Source organism: Theobroma umbraticum, unplaced genomic scaffold (genome assembly GCF_002168275.2).
Source record: "Theobroma umbraticum cultivar Fairchild unplaced genomic scaffold, ASM216827v3 scaffold_81.0, whole genome shotgun sequence".
Taxonomy (NCBI): Eukaryota; Viridiplantae; Streptophyta; class Magnoliopsida; order Malvales; family Malvaceae; genus Theobroma; species Theobroma umbraticum.
In genome coordinates, this window is record NW_018397268.1 from 2,945,789 (window position 1) to 2,971,419 (window position 25,631).

Sequence of the window (25,631 nt, forward strand, 5' to 3'; positions counted from 1 at the left end):
CGGTTACTAATATAGTCATATATATAAATGCTAGTAACATTTCATAAAGAAGAAGTTGACCCCACCTGATTTTTTTCTATCTGGCAACTCAAACCTCCACCATTCGAACACAAACGCCAAGAGCACAATATCCAGAGCCTTCCCAATGTATCCACCCAAGTAAGATTGACAAATTCCACGTGGCCCAATGACACAACAATGGGTGCCATCCCTTAGCCAATGACAATCCACTTTTAGATTCCCTCGAAATCCTACTGCGACCTTTATCCACTCTTTCTCTAAACCTTCATATTCTGAACTTTCTCTCCTTCTAGTTAGCTCCCCCAAACAAAACTTTCTCCCAAAACAAAGACCATGGCTGCCAACACACTCATGAGCTGTGGCATAGCCACCGCATTCCCTTCAGTCCTCTCCTCCTCCAAGTCCAAGTTCGCCGCCGCCGTGCAGTTGCCCGGTGTTGGTGCCAATGGTAGCCACCGTGTTAGCATGTCAGCTGACTGGATGCCTGGTCAGCCTAGGCCACCTTACCTTGATGGTTCAGCACCAGGGTAAGGTTTCAAAGTGACTAAATTGAATAATGGGTTTGTTTTATACCTTTTAGATATATGTTGAACAAAGCTTTGTTTTGCGTTTTTCAGTGACTTTGGATTTGACCCACTAAGGCTCGGTGAGGTCCCAGAGAACCTTGAGAGGTACAAGGAGTCTGAGTTGATTCACTGCAGATGGGCTATGCTTGCTGTTGTAAGTTGATTTTTCACTCTTAAATCTGTAATTTTCCTGTTTGATACTTTCAGTTTTTAATGCACAACAGTTGAAATGTGAATTTTTTATGGTATAGAATTGCACTATGATATGCCATTTTGTTAATTTTTTGAGCAAGCATTCATGAAAAATAGGTAACCTAGCTCTATGATAATAAAAGAGAGGCATGCTCATCTTGGCTTTCTTGAAGATTTAGCGCAATTCTGATGAGTGTAAACTTTGCAGCCTGGTATGTTGATACCAGAGGCTTTGGGGTATGGAAACTGGGTAAAGGCTCAAGAATGGGCTGCAATTCCTGGTGGACAGGCCACTTACTTGGGCAACCCTGTTCCATGGGGTACCCTCCCTACCATCTTGGTCATCGAATTCTTAGCCATCTCCTTCGTTGAGCACCAACGCAGCATGGAGAAGGACACCGAGAAGAAGAAGTACCCTGGTGGTGCTTTTGATCCCTTGGGATACTCCAAGGACCCCAAGAAGTTCGAGGAATACAAGGTCAAAGAGATCAAGAATGGTAAACAAAAACCCTCACACTCTCCTTAGGCATTTCCATTCTTCTTGTGTCACAAGTCATTTGAAAGTTTTCTAATTTGATAAATTTATGATTGATTTGTTGTATAGGTCGCCTTGCATTGTTGGCATTCGTGGGATTCTGTGTTCAACAATCAGCTTACCCTGGCACTGGACCACTGGAGAACTTGGCAACTCACTTAGCTGATCCATGGCACAACAACATTGGAAACATCGTCATCCCCAGATCAATCTCACCTTGATGAGGGAATACCCATTTTGTAAAACTCCATGTAATCATCTGTAATATTGAATCAGAATTTCATGACTTTTGGTCTGTGTAATTAGGCTTTTTAGAGGTTCCATTTCATGTGACCTTTAGCTGGAACACCTCAAATATTTTGAACATTATCAATATATATTATTTAAATTATCAACTCAAAACTTAGTCTAAACAGTCTTGATGATGAAAGGGTATAAGAGAGGATTCTATAGCAATAATTGAAAGGGAGCAAATAAACAAGAGGGGAGGAAACAAAGTAAACAAGGAGCAGGAAAGCTTTTATTTTTCTTTTTTCTGTAAATATGTCAATAAGTTGTCATTTGTCAGTTTCAAGGTAATGTCGATGCTGATGCAGCTGGTGGGGTGTGGTAGCAAACACAAATGGTTCCCCCAAAAATTGTCGGGTCCTTCTCACATGCAGATCTGATTAGCCTGCTCCCATAGGCTTCACTGCATTTGTTCTGACAATCAGGCTGGGAACACTCTATCACGATCTTAACGGCATCTGCTGGGATTGGTGCTGCAGCCATGAATGTCATGATTACCAAAGCCAAAACAATAGCCATTGGCACCATTCTCTGACCCCTGATCAGCTCCATCTATATCTTTCTCCTCAAATTTGCTCTTTCCTCTGAATTTTCTAGTGATAATTAAGAAAATGTAATGAGTTTGAGTGACCCCAGACTATGACATTTATACAGTTAATGTGGAGGTTGTGGGCCTTCTGGCTTCATCAAGTTTTGGGTAGTAAATCCAGTGATTAAATTCTTTCCTTTTCCAAAAATATGTTCCTATGTTTAGCTTTGATCCATTAAAAGAAGGTAGGATCTTGGAGTTATTGCCTTTCCTTATAAACAATCCGTACGTTAAATTAATTAAATATATATATTGTTGGGAAAATATTTATTAGAGTTTTGTATGTTATTAATATTGTGATAAGATGTATGAATTAGAGGTAATTAATTACAGACAGAGTGTCACAAATTTCAATTCAGTAAAAGACGGGATGAACATTGGGTATATAAACAAAAAATTTCGATTATTTATCAAGCATGTTTTTTGGATTAGAAATATAATCTCGTAATTTATAAGTTTACTTAAATTTTATTTTTAGAGTTTAAAGCTATACGAGGTTAAGTTTAAATTTTGACCTGTAACAAGTAGTATCAGAACAGATCCAGATCTTTACTGATGCGAATCCCGTATCAATAAAACCCAATTAGATAAGTTAGAATGTCACGAATCTCATATTTTTAAGAATATAAGCATAGATCTTCTACCATTTATCAAGCATGTCTTTTAAGTTGGAAAAATGGATTCATGATTTATAGATTTATTTAAATTCTATTTTTAGAGTTTAAAACTGCACAAGTTTAGGTTTAAGTTTCGATCCATGACAAAAAAGGCCGGCTCTTAATTTTATATAAAAATTAATAGAGAAATTGATAAATTTCAACATTAGTCTACTCCAACAATCATGTAATTCGGTTCTTTAATTAAGATATTTGATTTCATATGATAATTAATTTAAATAGATAAATTTATGTTTAAAGTTATGGAATTCAAGTTTAGAGTTTAAAGTTTAAGGTTTAAGGTTTAAGCCACTCATCGTATGGGGTTATGGGGTTAAGTCTAGTTATAGATAATAAACATGCATGGAGTGAAATACAAAATCAATTGGGCATTTTGGAAAATATATGTGTTACAACCCAAATTGCTTGTCTAAACTTCTATTCTGTCTCTCAATACAGTTAATGTAAAAGACCTCTCTGCTCTACATGGGTGTACGGACCAGTAACAAAAGCATTGTCAGGACTGAAAAGAGTGCGATGACTAGAGAATTGTGACCACATGAAGATGATTGAGAGGCCACATCTGTTATGGAGACATAAACATCAAAAGTTAATTAATCAAGCATGAATTCCTGTTTAAAACAGATAAAGCTCTCTCATAAATTTTGATTTCTGTTTTTTGGAAGAACAATGTCTACCTGAGACTGGATTTACAGAAGATGGAGCAGCTTGGTTGTTTGGGGTGTATAGCTGCAGTATGCTTTGTGAAATTGTTGCTGACATCCCAAGGTAAGACCTTGTCAGCTTCTTGACCGCAGCTATTTCTTGTGTACTGCAAAAGGAGCTTAAGTTTCTTTAGATTGCAGTGGAAAGTTTCTGTAACATAAACAGGATGAAATTGTGGAGGAAATCTAGAATCCTGCTTAGGGTATTAAGTATATGTTACCTTGGACTTATCAGGGGACTGGCACCATATTTTGCTGTTTGAAGAGCTTCCACTGAGGCAGCATTGGTCAATGTTTGCAATATGAACAGTCTCTCTTTATTTGGGAGAGAATTGCTTGCCATTATCACATTTGCAGGAACAGCTCCAAATCTGATCAACACAAACATTTACTGATTTGGAATCATTATTCTTGTTGAGAATGAAAGTGCAGAAAATGGAGAAGGGAAACTAAGTTGATGTTGAAAGACTTACGAGCAAGAACCAGGGTAATCATTGATTTCTCTGCAACCCCCATCAGGACAAAGATACCTGAATTGCAGAAAGAAAGAAGAAACATCTTCAAGTTAAGTAATTAACGGGAAAGAGAACATGAAACATTGTTAAAATCCAAGCAGCATATACCTACATGAAGTCCCTAACCGATTTGCTTGACCAGGACTGATTATGAGGCCCCTCCATAGAATATAGCAAAACAGTATCTGCTTTCAGGAATGCTATATCACCAAGTTCCTCCACCAAACACCTGAAGGCTCCATGGTCTCCGGAATACGGGCTACTCAAATGGCAGGAGCCATTTTCATTTCCACATCCACTGCAAATACCTGTTCCTTCAAACTCTGAAGGAGCACAAATCTTTGAGAAAAAACCAGTTGCGATTTCACGGTCATTCATCCTTTGAGAATCAAGTGATTCTTTTATATGGTTGATCGGATAGTTCCAACCAGCAGCTGTGGAGTAACCTCCATGGCAAGATTTGTGCCCCTCAAAGTCCATTAAACTGATTCCTTTGTTTCCCTGGCAAGCTTTTCTATCGACAACAGCAACAGCTTGATAGCTTCTAGCATGGTCGCAGTAAACTTCATTTGCAATGGCTTTCATTGAGTTGTTTATGAATGCAGTATAAGCCACCCCTGCTTCCAAGTTTATCAAATCTGCTTCCCCTCTTGTGATTGACTCCAAACACTCTTGAGCTGTCTCCTTTTGAATACTATAAAGAAAGCAGATAAAAGAGCATTCAGAAAATAAAAAATAAACTCTTTCCACCAAGATTAATCTAATTTTAGTACTTTGAAATGTTCAACATGATCCTTAGATTAAACTGCATGAGTGTATTAACCTTCAAAATCGGCTAAATTTATTATGATATATGATTAGGCACCTTAATACCAATTAGATAACTATCTTTGGATTAAACTAATGCATTAATTATCAGCTTATTTACCATTTACTTTATGTTAAGTGCAGTCTTTTGTAAGTTAATTAAGCTATGATCTTAATCCTCAATCGACCTTTTAGCTTCTATCATTAACATGTAAATGCCCAAAATTGCTAATAGAAAACAAAAATTACCACTTCCACGTGTATCCATTCGATTGGTCCAATCCTCTGACTAGCAGCTGACAGTCCTCGTACTCTTCTCTCACAGTGCACCACCTCACCATCTGCTTTCCCGCCTCTTCCACCTCCTGACTACTGGGACCAGCCCCTTTAAAACTCTCACTTCCCTCCATCTCTGGCGCCGGAGCCACATCCGCTTCTCGAACCTTCTCCGCCGTCATCGGCGCAGGCGCCAGAGAAGGAGGTAATGACAGTGCTGGTGACTGCGGAGAAAGATCACTACCTGGCGCCAAAGTCCCTCCAGAATCTGGCGCCAAAGGATGGGAAGAAGCTGATCCTGGTGCCAAAGAGGAAGAAAAACTTGGCGCCGGAGATGGCTCAAAACCTGAAAAAAAACAAAAAAAAAAGAAAGAAAGCAAAATAACAATAATAACAATTCAGGGTCGACTTAGCAACTTTCTCTCCTCCTAAAAATTCCCTCAAACGCAACATACCTTGGGTAGGGGAGAGCAACGAGAGGAAGAGAAGCAGGGAGAAGGAAAGGAAGGTTGAGATCTCCATTTGGTGAAGAGAATGGAGACTGCATCATGGGTTGTAGGGATGGTTCATTACTTTTCTTATGTGTTTGGAGGACTTTAGGTAACGTTAAGACGAAGGAGTTGAAAACGAAAGATGGGTTGCTCCATTGTTATTTCTTATTCTTTACTAAATTCTTCTTCTTTGTTTGTTACGGGGTTTGCTTTGGATCTTGACTTAGGAGGGTAACGAGTAATGCAAGCAAAGGGTTCCATGCTTTTGAAGAGTTGGTTCATGCATGGTTGGGTTTGCCAAGATCATTTTGACAGTGATTGCTTATTTGCTTAATATTAAGTAAAACTCGTAAAGGTAAGGTTGGCTTACTATATATATATACTTTGGAGATTGAAAGGATTTGATTTGAACTACTCTTCTTCTCCATGAAGTAACTCGTACTTTTATTTTTATTTTTTTATTTAAAAAAGGTGAATTTGGAATTGTTTTTAGGAGGATATAAGCGTTAATTATTAAATTAAATGTTCGAATATGTTGTTTTTTTATTTTTTATATGTTTTTTCATGTATTTAGATTAGAATACATACACAAAAATTTTAGAGAAAATGTAAAAAGAATTAATAATAATATAAGAATTGAGTGTTTCATGTTGAATCTATTTTAAAGATCTCTAACATTTGAATGTAGAGTTTGAGTCATATAATTGAAGAATAATATCTTATTTTATTTAAGAATTAGGATAAATTCCAAATTTAACAAATCCATGATACAATTTAATTTAGAGTGTTGGAATTGCATAATAATAATAATAATTACGAAAATTTCTAAATTATTTAAAAAAATTATAATGATTTTTTAGTTTTTTATTGGGTTCAATTAAGTATATCTATTTTTATTTTGAGACAAATAAATCCTTATAACTAAAATTGATTAATTGTTATTAATCAAAATATCATTTGTAATTTTTATATTTAAGTGGCATTAATGTGATGGTAAAAATATCATATGAACATGTTATTATTTTACATCAACAAGTCACGTCATTATCCATTGTGACATGTCAACATATTATATATATTAATGTCATGTGACATATAATAATAAATGATAAAAATTTTATTTGATTCAAAATAAAAATATAAGAGTTTGATTGAACGAAATAAAAAAATAAAAATGTATTTAAATTTTTTTGAATAATTCATAGATTTTTTTTAAAAAAAATATTATTTTTCATTTAACTTTGGAGAGAGAATAAGCTCAAGGTCCCGTAGCTTTATAGCAATAGAAATGAAAAGATAGCTTAACTTCAACATTCTTCCCTTCAAATCACTTAGACATAATATTTCAATCTCCTACTAATTAATCAACCCTACAATTTAATTATCACTAATTTCCAAGCAATGACAGCTGCATGAAGCTCAATCTCATGTGACTATGGGTCCAAGGAAGATGCACATGCAAGGACCGTAGGATTATTAATTCAATAAAAAATACACAAAAGAACAATATTTATAAGCTTTCTTTATTAATAATCACCAAATGATGTGCCTTATGTCTCCATTGACTAAATCTATAATTAATTTGATGCACTTTTACAATTAACCAGACATAATCACTTTGATGCATTTACAAATCTGTTAGTTGAACTTGTTGTACAAATATTTTCCAACCAGGTACGGATCATATTACTATCACCCTGACTTGTAAGGAAGAAGAAGAACATTTTCTTTTTCTGTTCAACTTACAACTAATTCTTCAGGTATCCATTAAAGCAGGTTAAGTTGCTTTGTTATGTTCTTGTCATGATTTTACAGAGGTAAATACAATAATAGGTTCAAAATTGCCATTTTCCATGAGGAATTGAGACATAATGGGGCAAAATTTTGATGAATTCAATAGCAGGCATTGTAAAGAGAGAAAGCTGATCCCTTTGAACTATCAAATCTTTGGAAGATCTGAAGTTATCTTCTGACAAAGCCATTGAAATTATCATTTTAATGTAAAATCTTGGATTATATGCTAGCATTTCCATGGGATTGGCATGTAAAGGAATAGGAAGTTAGGAAGCAGCTTTACAACACCCCATGTTCTGAATTCATTTTCTGTATACTAGTTTCTCCTTATTGACCAAATTATGAAACTCTTTGTAATGTCTTAATTCCTTTTGCTGTTTGGTTAGGAGCAAATTGCTTCTGATAACATTTCTTCAATGATTGATTCTTGTCTGGGTGTAGATGGAGTACAAAATCTACCAATACTGGTTACCAAGATGATATAATTGTGTTCCAATTTATTTAGTCTGCAAAAAAAATTTGGCTGAGGAGACATGGAGACAAAAAACCACACTCAAGTGGGCCTACGTTAGCCGGTGTTATCTCCCATGCATACAACCTGCTCTGTTCAAGCTTTCTGTCATTCTCTTCCCATATGTTTAACTTCCATTAATCTAGAGTTTACCGGGATTACCTCATGGAAAGCAAAAAATAGCTAAAGCAAATCTTTCCATGCACTTCTTACCAGGGTTGCCATTTTTAACAGCAACAGGAGCAAAATTAAGCTTTTGGGTCATTCCAGGTTCATGTTTCTGGAAAGGGTCCATGCCAAATTCTTGCTTTGTTTTTACCAAATGTCCCCAGGAGGAGCATTGTGGATTGAACTTTGATGGACTTGTACTGTAAGAATTTGCAGTTGAGTGCATGTATGGTTTCTTCAACTCCCTTCTGATTTCCAATCAAACTTACATCATGGTGTCACTTTGTTTTTCATGTGCAGGATACCTCTTTTGTGTATTTCAAGATACACAAGAAGTAAGTCAAACAAAAAGTCATTAGGGTACACAATCTGCAATTCAATTAGGAGAGTAGCTTTTTGCAGTAATGATTTTAGGTTGAGATTCTTGAGGATGCCATTTCAGAATCTGGTTTAGAGAAACTTCATTACATCAAGCTGAAAGATGAAAATTTGATGAATCATTTAGCAAATTATATAGTTAAAGCAAATGATGCAAGCTTCTGTAAACTTGGATGAACTTACATATCACGATTCTGATGCTTAGATATCATTAACAAATCAGAGAAACTATAGACTAGAAAAGAAAAGAAAGGAAACGAAAAGAAAAGAAAATGTTAAACCAGTTACCAGTTGGACAGCTGGCCCAATGAATTTTAAATTTCAGTTAAACATTGAATTAACTACTTCCCATAAGTCCAACTCTTCCAAGTTTTGACTTATAACTAACTGTCTGAAATCTGAATCTCACTCACTTTCCAAAAAAAAACCAGTAAATAAAGATGGCCTCAAACCGTTCCCATTCCTCACAATTTCAACTCCACCATCAAACTCCTCACTTCACCACAAAACTTCACTTACAAAAGAACCCAAAAACCAAAACACATGCCACCCCAAAAATGCTACTTTCTAACACCTATCTCTTCCCTCCTCATTTTTCTTTTTCCCTTGCTGTTCATAACAGCTTCAAGCTATGGATCATTAGGCCCCATCGCCGCGGCTTTTGGAGAAAATGGCTTTTTTTGTGCCATTGATGCTGGGGGGAAACAAGAGATCATTTGTTGGGACAAATCCAACAAAACTTCTTCAGTTCCCACATTCAGTTTGGTTCCCCCCATGGCTTCTCTCTCTGGTGGTGAAGGCTTTCTTTGCGGCATTTCCTCCAATAATTCACAAGCATTTTGTTGGGATCCCTTGAATTTTGGTATAAATCTTGTTCCTAAAGCGTATAGATATAACTCTTACTTACAAATAGCTGCAGGGAAAACTCATGTTTGTGCTATTAAAGGTTCTTATTTGTCAAGTAGTAATGATTTTGGTTATGTTGATTGTTGGGAATTTCATCAAACACTTGATGAAAACAATGTTACCATGGGTTTTGTTAGTGATCATTATGTTAGCAATATTGTTGTTAAGAATATTGTTTCTGGGGATGGTTTTAGTTGTGGGGTTGTTAAGGACAGTGGGGTGGTCTTTTGTTGGGGTCCGAAATCTGGTAACTTGGGAACTTTTAATGTGTCTGGTGAGTTTGAGGTTTTAGCTTCTGGGAAAAGTTCAGTTTGTGGGATTTCGAAGATGTCTGGTGAAGTTGAATGTTGGGGTGATTCTAGTGAGTTTGGGCTCCCCCCAAACCCCACCGGGGGGGTGGGGGGGGGGGGGGGGGGGGGGGGGGGGGTGGGGGGGGGGGGGGGGGGGGGGGGGGGGGGGGGGGGGGGGAAAAAAAAATCAGCCGGGGGGGGCTTTTTTTTTTTGTTTTTTTTGGGGGGTTTTTTTTAGAAAAAGTTTGTTTTTAGTGGCAGAAGGGGAAGGGGTGGGTCTAAAAATCCCCGCCGCCCCAAAGGCCCGTGCCCGCTGGTGCACAACATTTTTGCGGCATTCAAGTAGATGATCATGGAGTGGAATGCTGGGGAAACAACATTAATGCTTCTTCAGTTCCAAAGGTTTCTGGTTTTACGGCTATTGCTTCATCTGATTTTACAACTTGTGGGGTTCGAGAAGTTGATTTGGTTCTTGATTGTTGGGGAGTGAATGAGCATTCTTTGCCAGATTATAGTCCACCTTTGCAGCTATGTAGCCCTGGTGTATGTTCTCCAGGGTCATGTGCTAGTGGAAAGTTTGCTTTCAATGCAAGCGTCCTTAATGAGGCAGAGCTGACAAGTTTGTGTGCTCAAAATGAGTTGAAGATGTGCTTGCCTTGCGGGACAAATTGTTCACAGGGCTACTTCCCTTCAAGTATGTGCAGTGCCAATGTAGATAGAATATGCACTCCTTGCTCACTTTGCCAGAACAGCTCTTGTTGGGATGTATGTGGAGTTCCTTCTTCACCTGGCACTCAGCTACAGGAGCAGCTAGAGATAAAAAAGGTGGTTATCATCATTGGATCTTCTGTATCTGGTTGCTTATTGATTTTAGTTGCTTCTTGTGTTTTTCCACGAATCATTAATACCAAAGGTGAAGGAAAAGGTATAATTCAGTGCAGTTTTTGCATAGGCAAACCAGTTGTGGAGGCTGATCCTGATCCAAATCCGCTACCGCCTCTATCTGTAACTACATATATTGGAGAGACCCAAGTGTATCGGCTTTCAGAACTGAAAGATGCTACTCATGGATTTAAAGAATTCAGTGAGCTTGGTCGAGGGAGCTTTGGTTTTGTGTACAAAGCTGTTCTTCCTGACAGTAGGCAAGTAGCAATCAAGCGAGCTAATGCTGCTACAATAATTCATACAAACAGCCGGGATTTTGAAGCAGAGTTAGAAATACTATGCAATGTAAAGCATAGCAATACGTGAACTTATTGGGTTATTGTGCTGAAATGGGAGAAAGATTACTGGTTTATGAATATATGCCTCATGGCACACTTCATGACCATCTTCATGGGGAACTGTCGCCTTTAGGTTGGGACCTGAAGTTGAAGATTGCATTGCAGGCTGCAAGAGGACTTGAGTACCTTCATAATGAAGTCCTCCACCCATTGTTCATCGAGATGTGAAGACTTCGAAAATTCTTTTGGACTCTGAATGGGGGGCAAGGATAGCAGATTTCGGTATCTTAAGTGCTACAGAGAAGGATTTAAGTGGAGATATGGCCAATGATGTTTATAATTTTGGCATTGTTCTGCTAGAGATATTAAGTGGGAGGAGAGCTTATGACAGAGACTTCACACCTCCAGGAATTGTTGAGTGGGCATTGCCTCTGATTAGGCAAGGCAAGGCAGCTGCTACTATCGATCGCAATGTGCCTCTACCAAGAAATGTAGAACCCTTGCTTAAACTTGCTGATTTGGCTGAGCTTTCTTTAAGGGAAAATCCAAGTGAGCGACCTAGCATGACTAATCTGGCAAGTTCATTAGATCAGATTGTCAAGTGTGGATTAATCTTGTCATGAATCTTCATCCAGGATTCAACTAATATTGTTTGCATTCTTCTGTAATTCATCCTTTTTCAAATACTTTTTTTTTTTGTTTTTTTTGCTTATTCTCCAAGTCACAAAGTGAAGGAGATTGTAACAACTGCATATTCCCTTCTTCTCTTTTTCATCTGATGAGAGTTAAAGAAGCTAAGCTTCCAATATGATATTTCTCAGTGCATATGAAAACAAGAGTCTCTTTTAGGAAGTTCTAATTTTTGATAAATGCAGAGCTTAAGTTATTGTTCACCACACAATGATTCGATGACTGAAATCATGTGTAATCTGAATCTTGGTGCAGTTTCTACTTTCTACTTGATAACCATCACAAACTGTTATATTTTTTATTTTTTGAAAAGCATATAGGGCTTCAGTAATAAACAGATTTACAAAAACTACTAGGTAAAAACAATAATGTAACAAGACTGCAAAGGAAGAGACATAACACCCCTCTCTTTGCTCAACGAGAACCAATACCATTCCGATTGCAATGCGATCAAACAATATCTGAAAACATTCCACAGTATTTCCTTAACTGTTCTATTCCTTTTAATCATCATTCAAATATATTAGATTTAATCATTAATTATGAAAATTATATTTATAAATAATAATTAAAGAGTAAAGAATACAAAAATAATGACAAAGAGGCAGACCCACTTTTTCTTTAACTTCTCCCTTACTATTATTATACCAAGTTTAGTCAGATATGGACTAGTAAATTTGGGGTTTTGCAATGACTGGCATCCAGCAATGTCATGGAAGGCTTGAGCCCTAAAACACCACAATTTTGTGGAGACTGATGGGTTAATACAAAACGGAATCAGCCTGGTGCTAGCCCATATTACTTATATCCAATCGAGTTCTTGATGGACTACCATGCTACTAGGTGTAGTTTCAGTGTATATATATATATATATGTATATATATCAAATATGAACTCAAGATTCAACCATCAAAAGCAAATAACTACCATTTTTTATAAGAGAAAAAGAATTCTTGTCACGAGTTCTCACTGGGTTTTGGGGAATGAAAATTGTAATGGTAGAGAAGATCGAAAGTGGTTAAAAATAAGATGTGTTTTTGCTAAGGTTCGAACCAAGACTTTAAGTAAATATATCAAAGCCTTTTCTCATCACACTTAAAACCTTACTAATAATTATAATCTTTTTCTTTTCTTTTCTTCTCTTCTTTTTTAATATTTTCTTTTCTTTCTTCAAAATTACATCGTTTTGAAGTATTTTTACACTTTCAAAAACCTTAACTATAAAAACCCTTTAAAACATTATTCTCCAAAAATAAAGATTTCAAAAACGACGTAATTTTGTATAAAGAGAAAAAAAGAATAAATAAAACACAAATATGTTATAACTATCGGTAAGGGTTTGGGTGTGGTGGTAAAGGCTTTCACATACTTGTTAGAGTTGTTTATCAGTGCTGCGACAGTTAATTTAAATAGAAAATGTTAAAAGCATTAAATTAAAATAATTTTTAAAATTAAAAAGTTAATATGGTACAATTTTAAATAAAAAAATTAAATTAAAGAAAATACCATAATACAATACCTTTTCAGATTTTGATTAAAATCTTGAATTTATCACTAATCCCAAGTACGATTATAGATTCAGAATTGATATTTATATAATCTTTCCTTTGATCAATATACAAATTTATTTTTTTTTTAGAAAAAAAATAATAAAACTACTTTCTTCTCCCTTTTGATATGAATTGACTGTCATATTCATTCCTATTCCCTAAACTAATCCCTCCCTCTTATCCAATATTGTGCTCAAGTTCATCCTAATGACTAATGAGTCATGACTTTGATTGCAAAAAAAGAACATAGGAATAGTTATAAATAAAAAATTAAAAAGGGGAAAAGAGTAAAGAAAGAAAGAAAGAAAGACAGGGACATGAAAGAATGTTGAATGACCCTATATAATTTCAAGGACACCATTGCCCATCAGTTTCAAGTTGAAAGGCTTTAACATTAAACAGCTAAAAAGGCACAAAGACAGACAAAACTTTGCTAAGGTACTTTCAATGTCTGCCTAATGACAACAATTTTGAGCTTGTGATCATGATGCCTCCCTTCGTTCCAGTCACAGCTGGGCCTCACGTTTTTTAAGATTTGTTTTCCATTTCCTCTTTTACAAAAGATATTGAAAATAATGAACAAAAAAAAGTACCCCTATATAATTATGGATAAATTACAAAAAAAATTAAATAAATTTGTTTGTATTTTTTATTAGAATTTTCTTGACACAAGTAATCCCAATAAAATAATTTAAGTATCTTTTATTTCATTAAATTAATATTAATAATAAAATAAAATAACTTGAATTTTTTTAAAAAATATAATTAATGATAATAAATAAAAAAAGTTATGACAATGAATTAAAGATAGATAATGTCCAATTTTATATCTCATTTGTTCAATTTATATATATATATATATACATATGTGTACGTATATATGTATAATGATTTTATTTGAAAAAAATTAAATTTCTTTTATGTTTTCAAGATTATATAGTAAGCAAATCTTACAATAGAGAATTTTAATTATATAATTGCAAAAAAAAAAATAATCAACCGTAATTTAAACACTTATTATGATAGACAAATGAAAGAGAAGTAACTTTGAAAATATAAGCTTTGGATATAATCACATGATATATCCGAGATTATCATCTCTCAATTCTTAATGCACCACACAATAATAACAATAAATTGCTTACAACCTGTTGGAGTTATGTAAAGATGTATGAATTTTGATTTTGGACTCTTGGCTTGTTTCTGTTCATATTCATGGGAGGGGGGGTTTTTGATGATAGAAAAGGTAGAGGAACAAGGGAGGGATTTCTGGACTTTATAGGGAAAGAGTGTCGACCAACTCATTTGAAGATGGGGTCTTCTTTCGATGTTCCTCTTATGATATAAAATAATTACGTTTCTTATCTTTTTATGAATGCTAACTAATGATTTTCAAAAGAAAAAATAATAACAATAAATTGCTACATTCTTCATTCATGAACTTGACTTGTATATATATATATATGGACCGGTCAAAGCGTCAGTATGTATAAATCATATCATTGTAATATGATAAAGTACTTAAACCATAATACATAAAAATGAATGTATACAAGGGGTATAAATAGACATATAATATACATGACATGAGAGAGAGAGAGAGAGAGAGAGAGAGGTAAGTAAGTAGTCAAAGTAGGGTTCATATATAGAGAAAAAACGAGAAAAGAACTGTCTGTATACAGAAGCGGCGGGCAAAATATAATATAGTCTATAAATATATATATTTATATTGTGTGAAAAGAGGAGCAAACGTATGCGTATTGGGAGGGTACAAAGAGCAATAACATGCGTGTTGGATTGGGTTAAATTCGAGGAGGAGGAGAAGGAGAAGAAGAATGAGTAAAACACTAGACAGGTGAGAAAGAAGAGAGAATTTTCATATGTTAAATAAAAAATAAAAAAAGAAAAACATTCAAAAAAAGAAAGGAAAGAAAGAGAAAAAGCAGAGCACATGACTGTCTGCCAGAATGGCTCATCATCATCATAATTCTCACAAACAGATTAGTGTGGTTTTATTTTGGTTGTTTTGAGTTTGTGCAGTTCGAGGCAGAGAGGGAGAAGAAAAAGAAAAGAAAAGAAAAGAAAAGAATATATATATATAAGAAGAGAGTGAGAGAGAGAGAATTTGGAGTAGAATCTAACCGTGAGACATGCACTTGGGAAACAAACAGGGAATAGGGAGGGGAAAGGAAGAAACAAACAAAGGCAAACCTCTCCAAAAAGAAGGTGAAGCCCCATTGTTCTGACACCAGGATTCCCACACTTGTTGCTTCCAACACTCTACACGATAAAATTATCATTGAAAACTTTTTCTATTTTTAATATGGGGTTACTCCCCCTTTTTCTTTTTCATCGTTTACCATTTTCTACATACAAGGAAAGCAAATTCCCTTTGCTTGCAGCCTTTTCCAGACATGGAAGCTCTCTCTCTTCCCCAGGGCTAGCTTAGTCTTCCCCTTCCCCTTCTCTTTGTTTTTTTCCTCTTGCATTCCATTCCATGATCTCTTCCCCATTTCTCATTTCTCTTGGTCAAGGTTTAGTTTTATATATATATATATATTCTTTTGTTTAATGTCCCCAATGCTAGGTCGTGTACCATGGAGTTTTAACTTTGCTGATGGTTTTATATACAGAAGAAGCACGTAGAAAGATTGTTGCTATTCCATTTCTTTCATCTGGCTTTCTATGTAAGTAAATGACAAGAGCCCCCTGGGGGTTGGGGGTTCGGTTTTTGAAGTTGAATATTAATAGAATATTTTGGGTGACTTTCCAACCACCTTTCAAACTACCAATACCAATTTTGCTAGGGTTTAATAGCCAATTGTAACCCTTTTAACTACATTAGACATTTTTTTTTAAAAAAAAAGCTTGTTTCAACTATCAATTAATTCATTGATGGTTAAGGAATCAACTACTCTTTTTTGAGTAATTAATTAATGGTTTTAAAAAGATGTTTGTGGTGCTATTTTCTCTTTGAACTCCCATGAATATTCATGCCATCTCGTATATATTAAACTAATAGATATTCCAATGTGGAAAGACTACAAAATAAAAGAAAGGTTCATCATCTACATATTGCCTACCTAGTCCCCTCGAGAAATTATGATCACTTAAATTATTCATATATACTAGAGGAGTTTAAGCATGATATGATCTTTTTCTATATATTTACAAGCTTATAGTCTCATGCTTTTGTACATATGCTTTCATTCAACAATATGCTATTAGAATTTGGATAGGATTGTGTTACATGGAATTTTTGGTGGATGTATACGTGACAAATTTCTATATGTTCTAACAACAATAGATTGGATCAAATTTCGAACAAATTAAAAAAATTATAAATGAAGAAGATTAAATTTTTTTAAATTATGAATGAAAATAAAATATGGTAAAACAATCTCAAATTAATGATACAATTTATAACTTGAGTACTACTTACCATGCATATGGGGAAATACTTGAACACATAATTTGAAGTTATGTGTGTGAAAATTGCCAAACATTGGTGACTCCTTTTACAATTTTGCAAAGGTCTACTTGGAAAAGGCTGATTATCAAGCATTGTTTTGATTTCCTATACACTTTTGCAATTACTGATGGATTAAAAATTTTATATAAAATGTGGTTAAAAGATAATCATATATATTATATACCTCAAATTTAATACATATAATAATAAAAAAATAAAAATAGAAGGTTGACGGTTCTTGACTCTGCCACTGTTTATGACATTGAAATATCTATGGCTAACTTTTTTTTTTTTCCAAAACAGAAGGAAACAAAGCAAAAAGCAATTGAGCTTATACAGTATGCCAATTTGGAAGGATGGAAAAGGTGAGTATGTGTAGATATTTATGGACAGAGAGCAAAGGCTATGATTGAGAATCCTGTTGAGTTTTGGATATGCAGTGAGCTTGACCTTTCAATATAATAGTATCACTTTGCCAGGAGATAGGAAATATATATGTTTGCAATTTTCGAGAATAAAACCAAAACTTACTCAAAACTATTTGCATGACATCTTTCAGATCAATTATTTGGATAGTAAAGAAACAAAGATTGGTGATCTTTTTTTTTTCTTCTCATCATCATCATGTGCATATGTTTTACTTGCCCCAATATCTTTTTGATTTTATTAAACTTGCCAGATATATGTTTGGTTTCTGTTTTTTCCAAAGTCTGAATATCAACCTCATTTTATCTATATGCATTTTATCACCCTTTTTATAACCATTTAACTCATGCAATTTGTTGACATTGCTAAATATACAAGTAAGCTAAAGGAAAGAAGAATTTGTATTTTTTGCTTAGTATTATATATGTCTCTCGCAAGATTAATGAGATTTATATAGAAGGACATAACAACCCTCTCTATAGCATGTCTGCGTATATGAATTATGAATATGATAATAGCTTCTACCAGTTGTGTCTAGGATCAACCTAACTGATATATCCACTATACATTGCTCCCCATCACAAACGAGAAAATCCCAAAGAGATTTATATAGTTTAATAGAATCACAATTGAGTAAATAAGTAAAATAATACATACAACAACTATATTTTATGTATATTAATGAATAAAATTATTTTTCAGAAAAAAAATTCAAACCCAAATTTTTGAATAAAAATTATATGCACTTATTATTGAGTTAAATAAATGTTTAGATGCAACAAATAACATTCTTTAATACATATAATTCAATGACTTTCATAGCAAATTGCAGTCTAATAATTTAATTTCTAATTAAAATAAAATTGTTGTAACAAGTAAAAGTAATAAATTTCACCTACAAAAAGGCAAGAATAAGATCATAATAACATTTCTTTTTTTCTTTTTTTTTGGTTTTGAAGTATAGAATGCATGGAAAAGTATTCTCTGCGTGATTTGGGGAGAGTGCAAGCAAAAAATTTAGGTGAAAATCCAAAGAAATTCTAAGGAAAGGTCTCTCTTCACTTTATATTGACCAAGAAGAAATCAAACCTGAAATAATGCTGTGTGAACTGTATATTGCTGCTTCTCACTTTTCACACTCAACAATTCTGTTTGGGGAATTATGAAAGGAAAGGGAAAATTCATTGGAACAGACAAATAATTGTTCGAGTATGACGAAAGAATAGAGCAAAAAAAGGAATATATCCTTTGCCCTATTTGAGAATGGCTAGTGTCAGTTTTTAAATTATCTCATGGAAATTAGAAACATATATACAGAATAATTATCATTACCATAATGTTTACCCTGATCTCACTAAAATAATAATTTTCGTGATAAGACTTTGTACAATGGTTACTATTTTGTTTATTAAAGATTAAGATACAATACCCAACTCTTGTTTTCTCTTTTAACAATGTCAAGATTGATAGATAGACTAAGAGTGTACTCTAGGTTTGGTAACTTCGGGTGTTTAAGAGTTTATTGTTCATGTTGAAATGTAATTATAATATCGTACCGAATATGCGGTTGGATAGTTCAGATAACAAATTTGAATTGATATTTATGTAATTAATTTTAATTAATTCATCAATTAAAAAATAATTGATAGATAGATTGAGACATACGTAAACATAAATATTATATCTTCATTTTGAAAGATATAGACTCTTAAGAAAAGTTCTAAAGAAAAAGGAGTATAAGAAAAAATCATAAAATTTTAATATTCTTTCCTCAAACATTCTATTTGAAGGAATTAATAATTTTTTTTTTTTAGAAAAGGAGTTGGTTCCCACCAATAGAATCCATTGGTAAAATTTGAAGTCATGTGTACACCACAGAACTTCTGAGTAAAGCCTCAGTTACAAGAACTTTTATCATTATAATCATCAATTACTGGGACAAAGAGACTTGACTAAAATAAAGCAGCACACAAAGAAAAATTATTAGAAGAAATTTAAAAAGAAAAGAAAAAGTAATTAATTACTATTCTCTTTCTGTTTTGATTATCATTAATTCTGACATGCTGCAGCCTTAGCTATATTTTTTAGGCCAAAATCACAAAACTAAAACAGTGAAACTATATGTTAAATTGTACTACTATTTATGACATCGGAATTGGATTTATGCCTTGACTGCATTTTCTAATTTTGTCTTGGATACTTTGATCGATGCATGAACTGTAGGGACCCCTTTGCTCCCATCTTTCTTTTTCATTCTTTGATGGAAAGAAAAAGCCCTTTCTCCATTATTCATGATCACTCAACATAGAGTACTACATGTAACAAAAGTTGATATATATATATATATACATATATATATATATATATATATATGTTTGTGTGTGATAAGAGAAGTTATGTCATATCCACTCTGTTTAACTAAATGATTAAAGATTTGACCGACATCGGTCTTAAAAATTTCTGTTTCGATTAATACAAATTAAATGCTTTTCATATATAAGGAGGGGTTATCTATCAAAGGTTCAAAGTAATGGTGGAAACAAAGAATTGATATATTATATACATTCAATGTGATTGATTGAATATAGAGTATTCAAAAGTACAAATGTCATGTTACTTTAAATATGCGTGCTGAGATGTATTAAAGTTATAGACATGTATCAAAGAAGAAAGAAAAGGTAATAAAAAGAAAAGAAAGAAAGGTAATGTTACCAAAAGAATAAGCAAAAAAGCAATGAAAATACGGGCATATTAGACTCCAAAAAGTCAAAAGCAACTCAAATTCAATGATTAATGTTTCTTCCTATCTAAGCTGACTCTTGCCCTCTTGAGATTATGTAGTTGGGGGATCCGATTGTATATCTAAATTTTCAAAGGCGTGCCTTCCGTTTTTAATGTTTATCATTACAATTCAATTGCGATCATCGATGATGTTGTTGAGTTATATCTATAATGTTATTTTGAGTCTGCAATTGGATCGTTTATAATAATAAATTTAAATTGATATTTTAAATTTTTTTAATTTTCATTTATTTTCAAAATGATATTTTAATGATTAAAACTTGATTAGACTTTAAATTAAATCTTGATATGGTAGAAGTAGTGTTATAAGATGAGGAAATTATTGGGTATATCATGTTATAGTTCAAAATATATGTAAAATTTTTTTCCTTTTGTATTTGAATTTCTTCAAAAATCCCATAAGATATGAAAAGGAATTTTTTTTTCTAAAAAATTTGCTAAAAATTCTAATCCAAAATCCACAATTTTGATCATGAAAACTCAAATGTGGAATCATCCCTTGCAAGCAATAAAGCACTAAATAAAAAGGAGAGAGAGAGAGAGAGAGAGAGAGAGAAAAGAGAAAAGAAAAGAAAGCAAAGATGATGTGTACAAATTGAGTAAGGACACATTCCCAATTTCCACTCCAACAAGAGGCCAACATCTCCAAAGGACTGGTCCCCTTGCATGATTGTGTAAATTCTATGTACAGTAGGGTACATCATTTGGATCACTGAACAATGCTCATTAAATTTCTTTAATCATCTTATATGTTGACAGTCAAAGGAACAATCTTGTTCTTTAAGCATAATAACCATTAAGTAAAGAAGCAATGATGGAAGAGCACAAAAGGGAAAAACAGCAGACAAATACTAAAGGCATTCCCATCAACTTCATCATAGTAATGCTGTTAAAGATTAATAAATACTTAAAACTTTTTTGGATCCTCACCTAACGACTTAAAACTTTATGTCAATCCATTTCAATCTAACTCCCCTCCCCAACACCCCCCCCCCCTTTTTTTTTTGCTGAATTCAAAAAATTCTAGCATGTGAAATAAGATTTACTTAATATAAAATTTTAATTGAAATCTTTAATACTAATATTGATTAACAAATGTCATGAAATCACCTCTTCAAAAAAATCTCAATTCAAATTTGTTTTACTAGGAAGATAGCAGCATGTGTTTTTTTTTTTACTCAACCCAATCTGGTTATTTTATTAAGTATTATAGAAGTTGATACAAAATCTGGGTTAAAATCAAATATGTAGTCAAAACAAATTATACAGACGAGAACCCATCAAGGTTCTATCGATATAAGCATGTCTAAAAACCAAATTTATATTATGGACTATGTAATCACATAATGAACACCCCCCGCTAATGAATCGACAACAATGCATAATATTATATATTAATAATCTATTAAATATAAATTTTATATATTTCACTAGAAGTGAGATCGATCAAATATATAGTAATTAATCTTGTTGCTATTTTGGCATTGATTATCGTTATTACATGTTCACATGATTTTCTAACTATATGTACTCTAAATAAAAGATATTGTTCCAGGCAATAATGACCTTCAACTGTGACCTAAACATAAAAACAAGATCTAATAGGAATGTGGAAAGGAAAAATATATACAAATTAAAGCCTGACAAAAGAAAAAAAAAAGCCTGTGATTTTATTGTCAACCCTAAAATTCTGTTGGTGGCCTTACTATGACAGAAAAAGATTCTCATGAAGATATTGACCATTCGTAGAAGGATCACATAAGGATAGAAGTATTATTGGAAAACTTTGGTTAGTCAGTCGTGTGCAAATGGGGATATATTCACAGTGCTGGTAAATAAGTTAAAAGTTCATATGGGGTTGAAAGTAACCATAGAGGAACAACCGAATCCAACAAAGGATCAGAGAAAGAGAGGGATCATATCAACTAGGTCGGAGAAAAACTAAGGTAAATATGCGGGGAGAGAGATGTTAAGTGAACCACAAAGTTATCCAACATGAATATAAACAAATTGCTTATTTTCTATGTAAAAAACAAACAGAGACAAAAACGACTTGACCACAGCACTTGGATCTAATGGTCAAGTACCACCTATAGACATCATGATTTCGAATCAGCATGGGGATAAATTTGTCTATCCAAATATTAAATTCCATTCTTTTGTTTTTTCTTTTGTATATGTCATGATAATGAGTACTTTAACCCCTTGGGAGGGGAATTAAAATATGATACATATCCCAATTCTTGTAGAAATTCTCTTCCTCTATCTTACTGTTCAAAAGAGATGCATGATCATTGAATCAAATATTTTTTTAATTGAGGAAAAAAGCCCATGAATCAGAAGAAACAAATATGTAGTTTTTGTTTACATAGCTCACATCACAGCTATTGTAGGGATATCCAACTAGGCAGATGGGGCTGGTTGGTGAATGGACATAAAGAACAGGAGAAATTGGGTAGCAGAGTAACATGGATTGTTCCACAAATCTAAAAGGAAAATGGTCAAGTGAGAATCTGAGTTCATGAACAAAGTAGCAGTATAGTGTAATCAATTAGCAAATATAAAATGATGGTATAATTAAAAGCAAAAGTTAAAAATAAAAAAAGAAAGAAAGAGGAGGGGTGATGGTGGAAAGGCAAAGAAGATAAATTATGGTAGTTTTTTCTCTCTTTTTTTTACTACTTTAATTTTTTAAATAAATAAATAAATAAAGGAGATAGGAAGTGGTAGAAGGAGAGATAGAGAGAATCCATGTCTTTCCAAACACTCCCAGACAAAATGAGCTTCAGAATAGAAAAGCAACCTTTGCTTTAAGACCCAGAAAAGGAGATTTCAAACACCATAAGGTTAGCTTAGGAAATTGCGTGGTTAGTAACCCAACCCACCATTTCTCTCTCCCTTTTGCTCTCTTTTCTCTCTCTTTGGGTGTCTATATTTAGTGGCCAAGATGGGGAGGGTGCAACTCCAACCCCACATCTTCCTTCTTTCCCTCTCAAAAAACCAAAAAAAAAAAACCCACAAAATTAAGCTCTCACACCCCCTTTGCCCTAACCCCCAACTCTAGCCACTTCTTTGCTTGTTTTATGCCAATTCAAAGGGTTTGAAGAAGTTGTGGGGCTTTGGAAAAGTTGCTAAAAAAAAAAAAAAAAGAACACCCTCTCCTGGCTCCTCACTCCTTATTTGATTATGCCCAGTTTTTTTGCCTTCAGACTCTCTCTCTTCTCCTCCATAAATACCTTCCTCTCACTTCAGTAACCATTGCTTCAATTTCTTCTTCTTCTTCTTTTCTTCTTCTTCTTTCTTCTTCCCCCATGTGCCTCCAGTGAAGATATTGGAGATCATCTGCATTAACCCAAAGCGTGCAGTACTCAATGCATTTCCATTCAAAGCATAACTATGACATGAAATGCATATAATATACATATACTTATATCATGCCCCATGCACATGTTTTTGGCATCTTCATGACATCCATGTATATATGTGCCTGGCTCCCTGTATGCCATTTGCAGAGCCCACCGAGCATCGATGGTCTCCGTGGATGGCGTATGAGGAGCCATGCATATATTCCATGTATATATACTTGCCCATGAATATTTTTCTTCTTGCAGGGATTTTCCCTTTTTTTTCTCTTTTTCTTTGGTTGCACAGGCTGAAAGGGTACCAATGTAATTTTCTTTCCAAGGTATTTTTCCCCTCTTCTCTGAAACTCGAAAGGTACTTCACTTCATCTTCTTCTTCATCTTTCTTTAATGATTGTATCATATTTTAGGGTTTTTTTTGGGTTGCTGTGATGCCTACTGAGTATGTTGCCTGCCTGAAATTTTTGGCTCAGACTAATTTCTTTAAGCTTTTTGGGAAGATTTTGATGTTCCTTTTGTTTTTTCTTCTAACTTTTTTTCATTAACAAATGGGTTTGATGTAATATCCATGAGCCTAAGATCAAATCACAACACTTGAAACGAGGAATCTGGGAAATATATCCATATATTTATATAAAAATCTGTAGCTTAAAATTGCAGTGAAAATCTTAACTGTTCCTGACAACATGGAAGTTATGCATACTTACATAAGCTGCCCTATCCATCTTGTACATAGTTATTCAGTACTATTCTCTTGTCTGATGGACCTTTCATGTGATCTCTGGTAATCATATCAGTGTCTTAAAAAATTATTTGGTGATCATGCAAATTAAGCTCCATTTATCTGCTAAATTTGCATAAAAAACACTAAGTTAAAAACTGGGTTTATTAATTTTTCCATTTTCCTCATTTTTCATTTTAATTACATGTAGCTTTAATAGTAGAGTTCAAGTAAATTATATACAAATATTTTTAAAAGAATAGGAAATAAAGATTGAAAATAATTGAAGTATGAAATGGGATTAGCTAGAATATGTTTTATCTTTCAAATTACGTTTTGTTAACATTTTCATCAAGTTAAATATAAATATATATTGATTGTATAAAATAAAAGTTAAAACCCTATTAAACCTAAACCCTTGGGGTTAGTTTATTACAATAGCAAGAAAAAGTTTATGTTTCAAACATATAAGAGCATCTTCTAGAAATGTGAATGAATTCCCAGCATTTTAAAAAAAAAATAACATATAAAAGCAAGCTTCTCCTATTTTTTTTTTAGTATTAAGTTCTTTTGTGTTTGCTAGTTGAGCTAATCCTCTCTTTCTCTCTCTTCAAATCTCTATTGCTAAAAAGGAAGCAGAGAAAACAAACAAATCCCATTTTAGCTTTAGACCATTCATTTGACATAAATGCTAGAGAAGGAAGATTAAAAAATATAATCAAACGTTAAGCCTTTAACAAAGTTTTTATTTTTATTTTTTTATCTTATCAACAACCCAAGAAAGTTGGTTCCAGCCGCTTAATCACTAATCCTCCCATGCCTGAAGTTGGAGAGAGCTTAAACAAACAAATCTTTATACAATGAATTTTTATTTTTATATATATATATATTAGCTGCAGCCAGGAATACAGTGTGAATAAAAGGCTTACGTCTGTGTATATGCAAAGCACAGACAGAGGTTTAGCGATAGGCTGGCTTCTCATCTCATGTATCTCATATTGGTTAGATTCTCCTCTCTAGGTTTTAGTCTTTTCTCCTTTTCTTTGTCCCCTTTTTTTTTTCTATTTCTTTATTAGTCTTTTAAGAGAAAAAAGGAAGAAAAGAATGGATTCTGGGGGCAAAAGTAAAGTTTGCGAAAAGCAGGTGCAGAGGATTATGATCATGGGCAGTAGGGGAATCTGATGCAAAAAAGAAAGAAAAAAAGGGGAGAGAGAATAAATTGGACCACCCTCACTCCCTCAGGCCTCGAAGTCTTTCCTTCTGATTGGCCAGTAGGGAATAATGCTATACGGTCAAAGCAGGTCAAAAAGAACATTGGGTCAGGCAGAAACAAAGGGAGCATGTTAGGGAGATCTCCTGAAATCAATTAGTAGATATTTTTAATGATTTCAATTTATCATTATATTTTTTTTTATTCACAGCCCTAATAGGAGAACATTCTTTTGGATTGATCAGGGCTTTGTATTTGGGACTATGAATTTTAAAATAAAAAAGAAAAAAGAATTCCCTATTTAAGCAACATATTGGAGGGCCCCCTAGTCTTCAATGTGTTTTGCTGTTTCAAGTTCCACTTTTCATCTTTTAGAAAGCAGATTCTATATGCTATTTTATTTATTACATATAAAATTCCTATTTCATGTTGGGTATTTTTGAAAGGAACAAGGAGAGATTTTTTTT

General features: G+C 33.6%; 3 protein-coding genes across 3 annotated transcripts; 2 read left to right on the plus strand and 1 right to left on the minus strand.

The window, feature by feature from the left end:
• The first annotated feature begins 291 nt into the window (after positions 1 to 291).
• LHCA1 (chlorophyll a-b binding protein 6) lies at positions 292 to 1,716 on the plus strand. Its single transcript, XM_021440083.1, has 4 exons — positions 292 to 548; positions 639 to 741; positions 988 to 1,276; positions 1,384 to 1,716. The coding sequence occupies exons 1-4, from the start codon at positions 355 to 357 to the stop codon at positions 1,533 to 1,535; spliced, it is 738 nt and encodes a 245-aa protein (XP_021295758.1). The 5' UTR covers positions 292 to 354; the 3' UTR covers positions 1,536 to 1,716.
• A 1,467-nt stretch (positions 1,717 to 3,183) lies between these two features.
• On the minus strand, positions 3,184 to 5,775 carry LOC110425373 (uncharacterized). Its single transcript, XM_021440274.1, has 7 exons — positions 5,626 to 5,775; positions 5,144 to 5,516; positions 4,200 to 4,781; positions 4,046 to 4,102; positions 3,794 to 3,943; positions 3,546 to 3,679; positions 3,184 to 3,430 (listed from the first exon to the last, which is right to left on the minus strand). The coding sequence occupies exons 1-7, from the start codon at positions 5,690 to 5,692 to the stop codon at positions 3,330 to 3,332; spliced, it is 1,464 nt and encodes a 487-aa protein (XP_021295949.1). The 5' UTR covers positions 5,693 to 5,775; the 3' UTR covers positions 3,184 to 3,329.
• Positions 5,776 to 8,717: 2,942 nt separating this feature from the next.
• CCR2 (CRINKLY4 related 2) lies at positions 8,718 to 11,818 on the plus strand. Its single transcript, XM_021440173.1, is given in 4 exon segments — positions 8,718 to 9,806; positions 10,001 to 10,951; positions 10,954 to 11,130; positions 11,133 to 11,818. Coding segments are annotated over 4 exon segments (2,301 nt in total). The 5' UTR covers positions 8,718 to 9,055; the 3' UTR covers positions 11,555 to 11,818.
• The last annotated feature ends 13,813 nt before the right edge of the window (positions 11,819 to 25,631 follow it).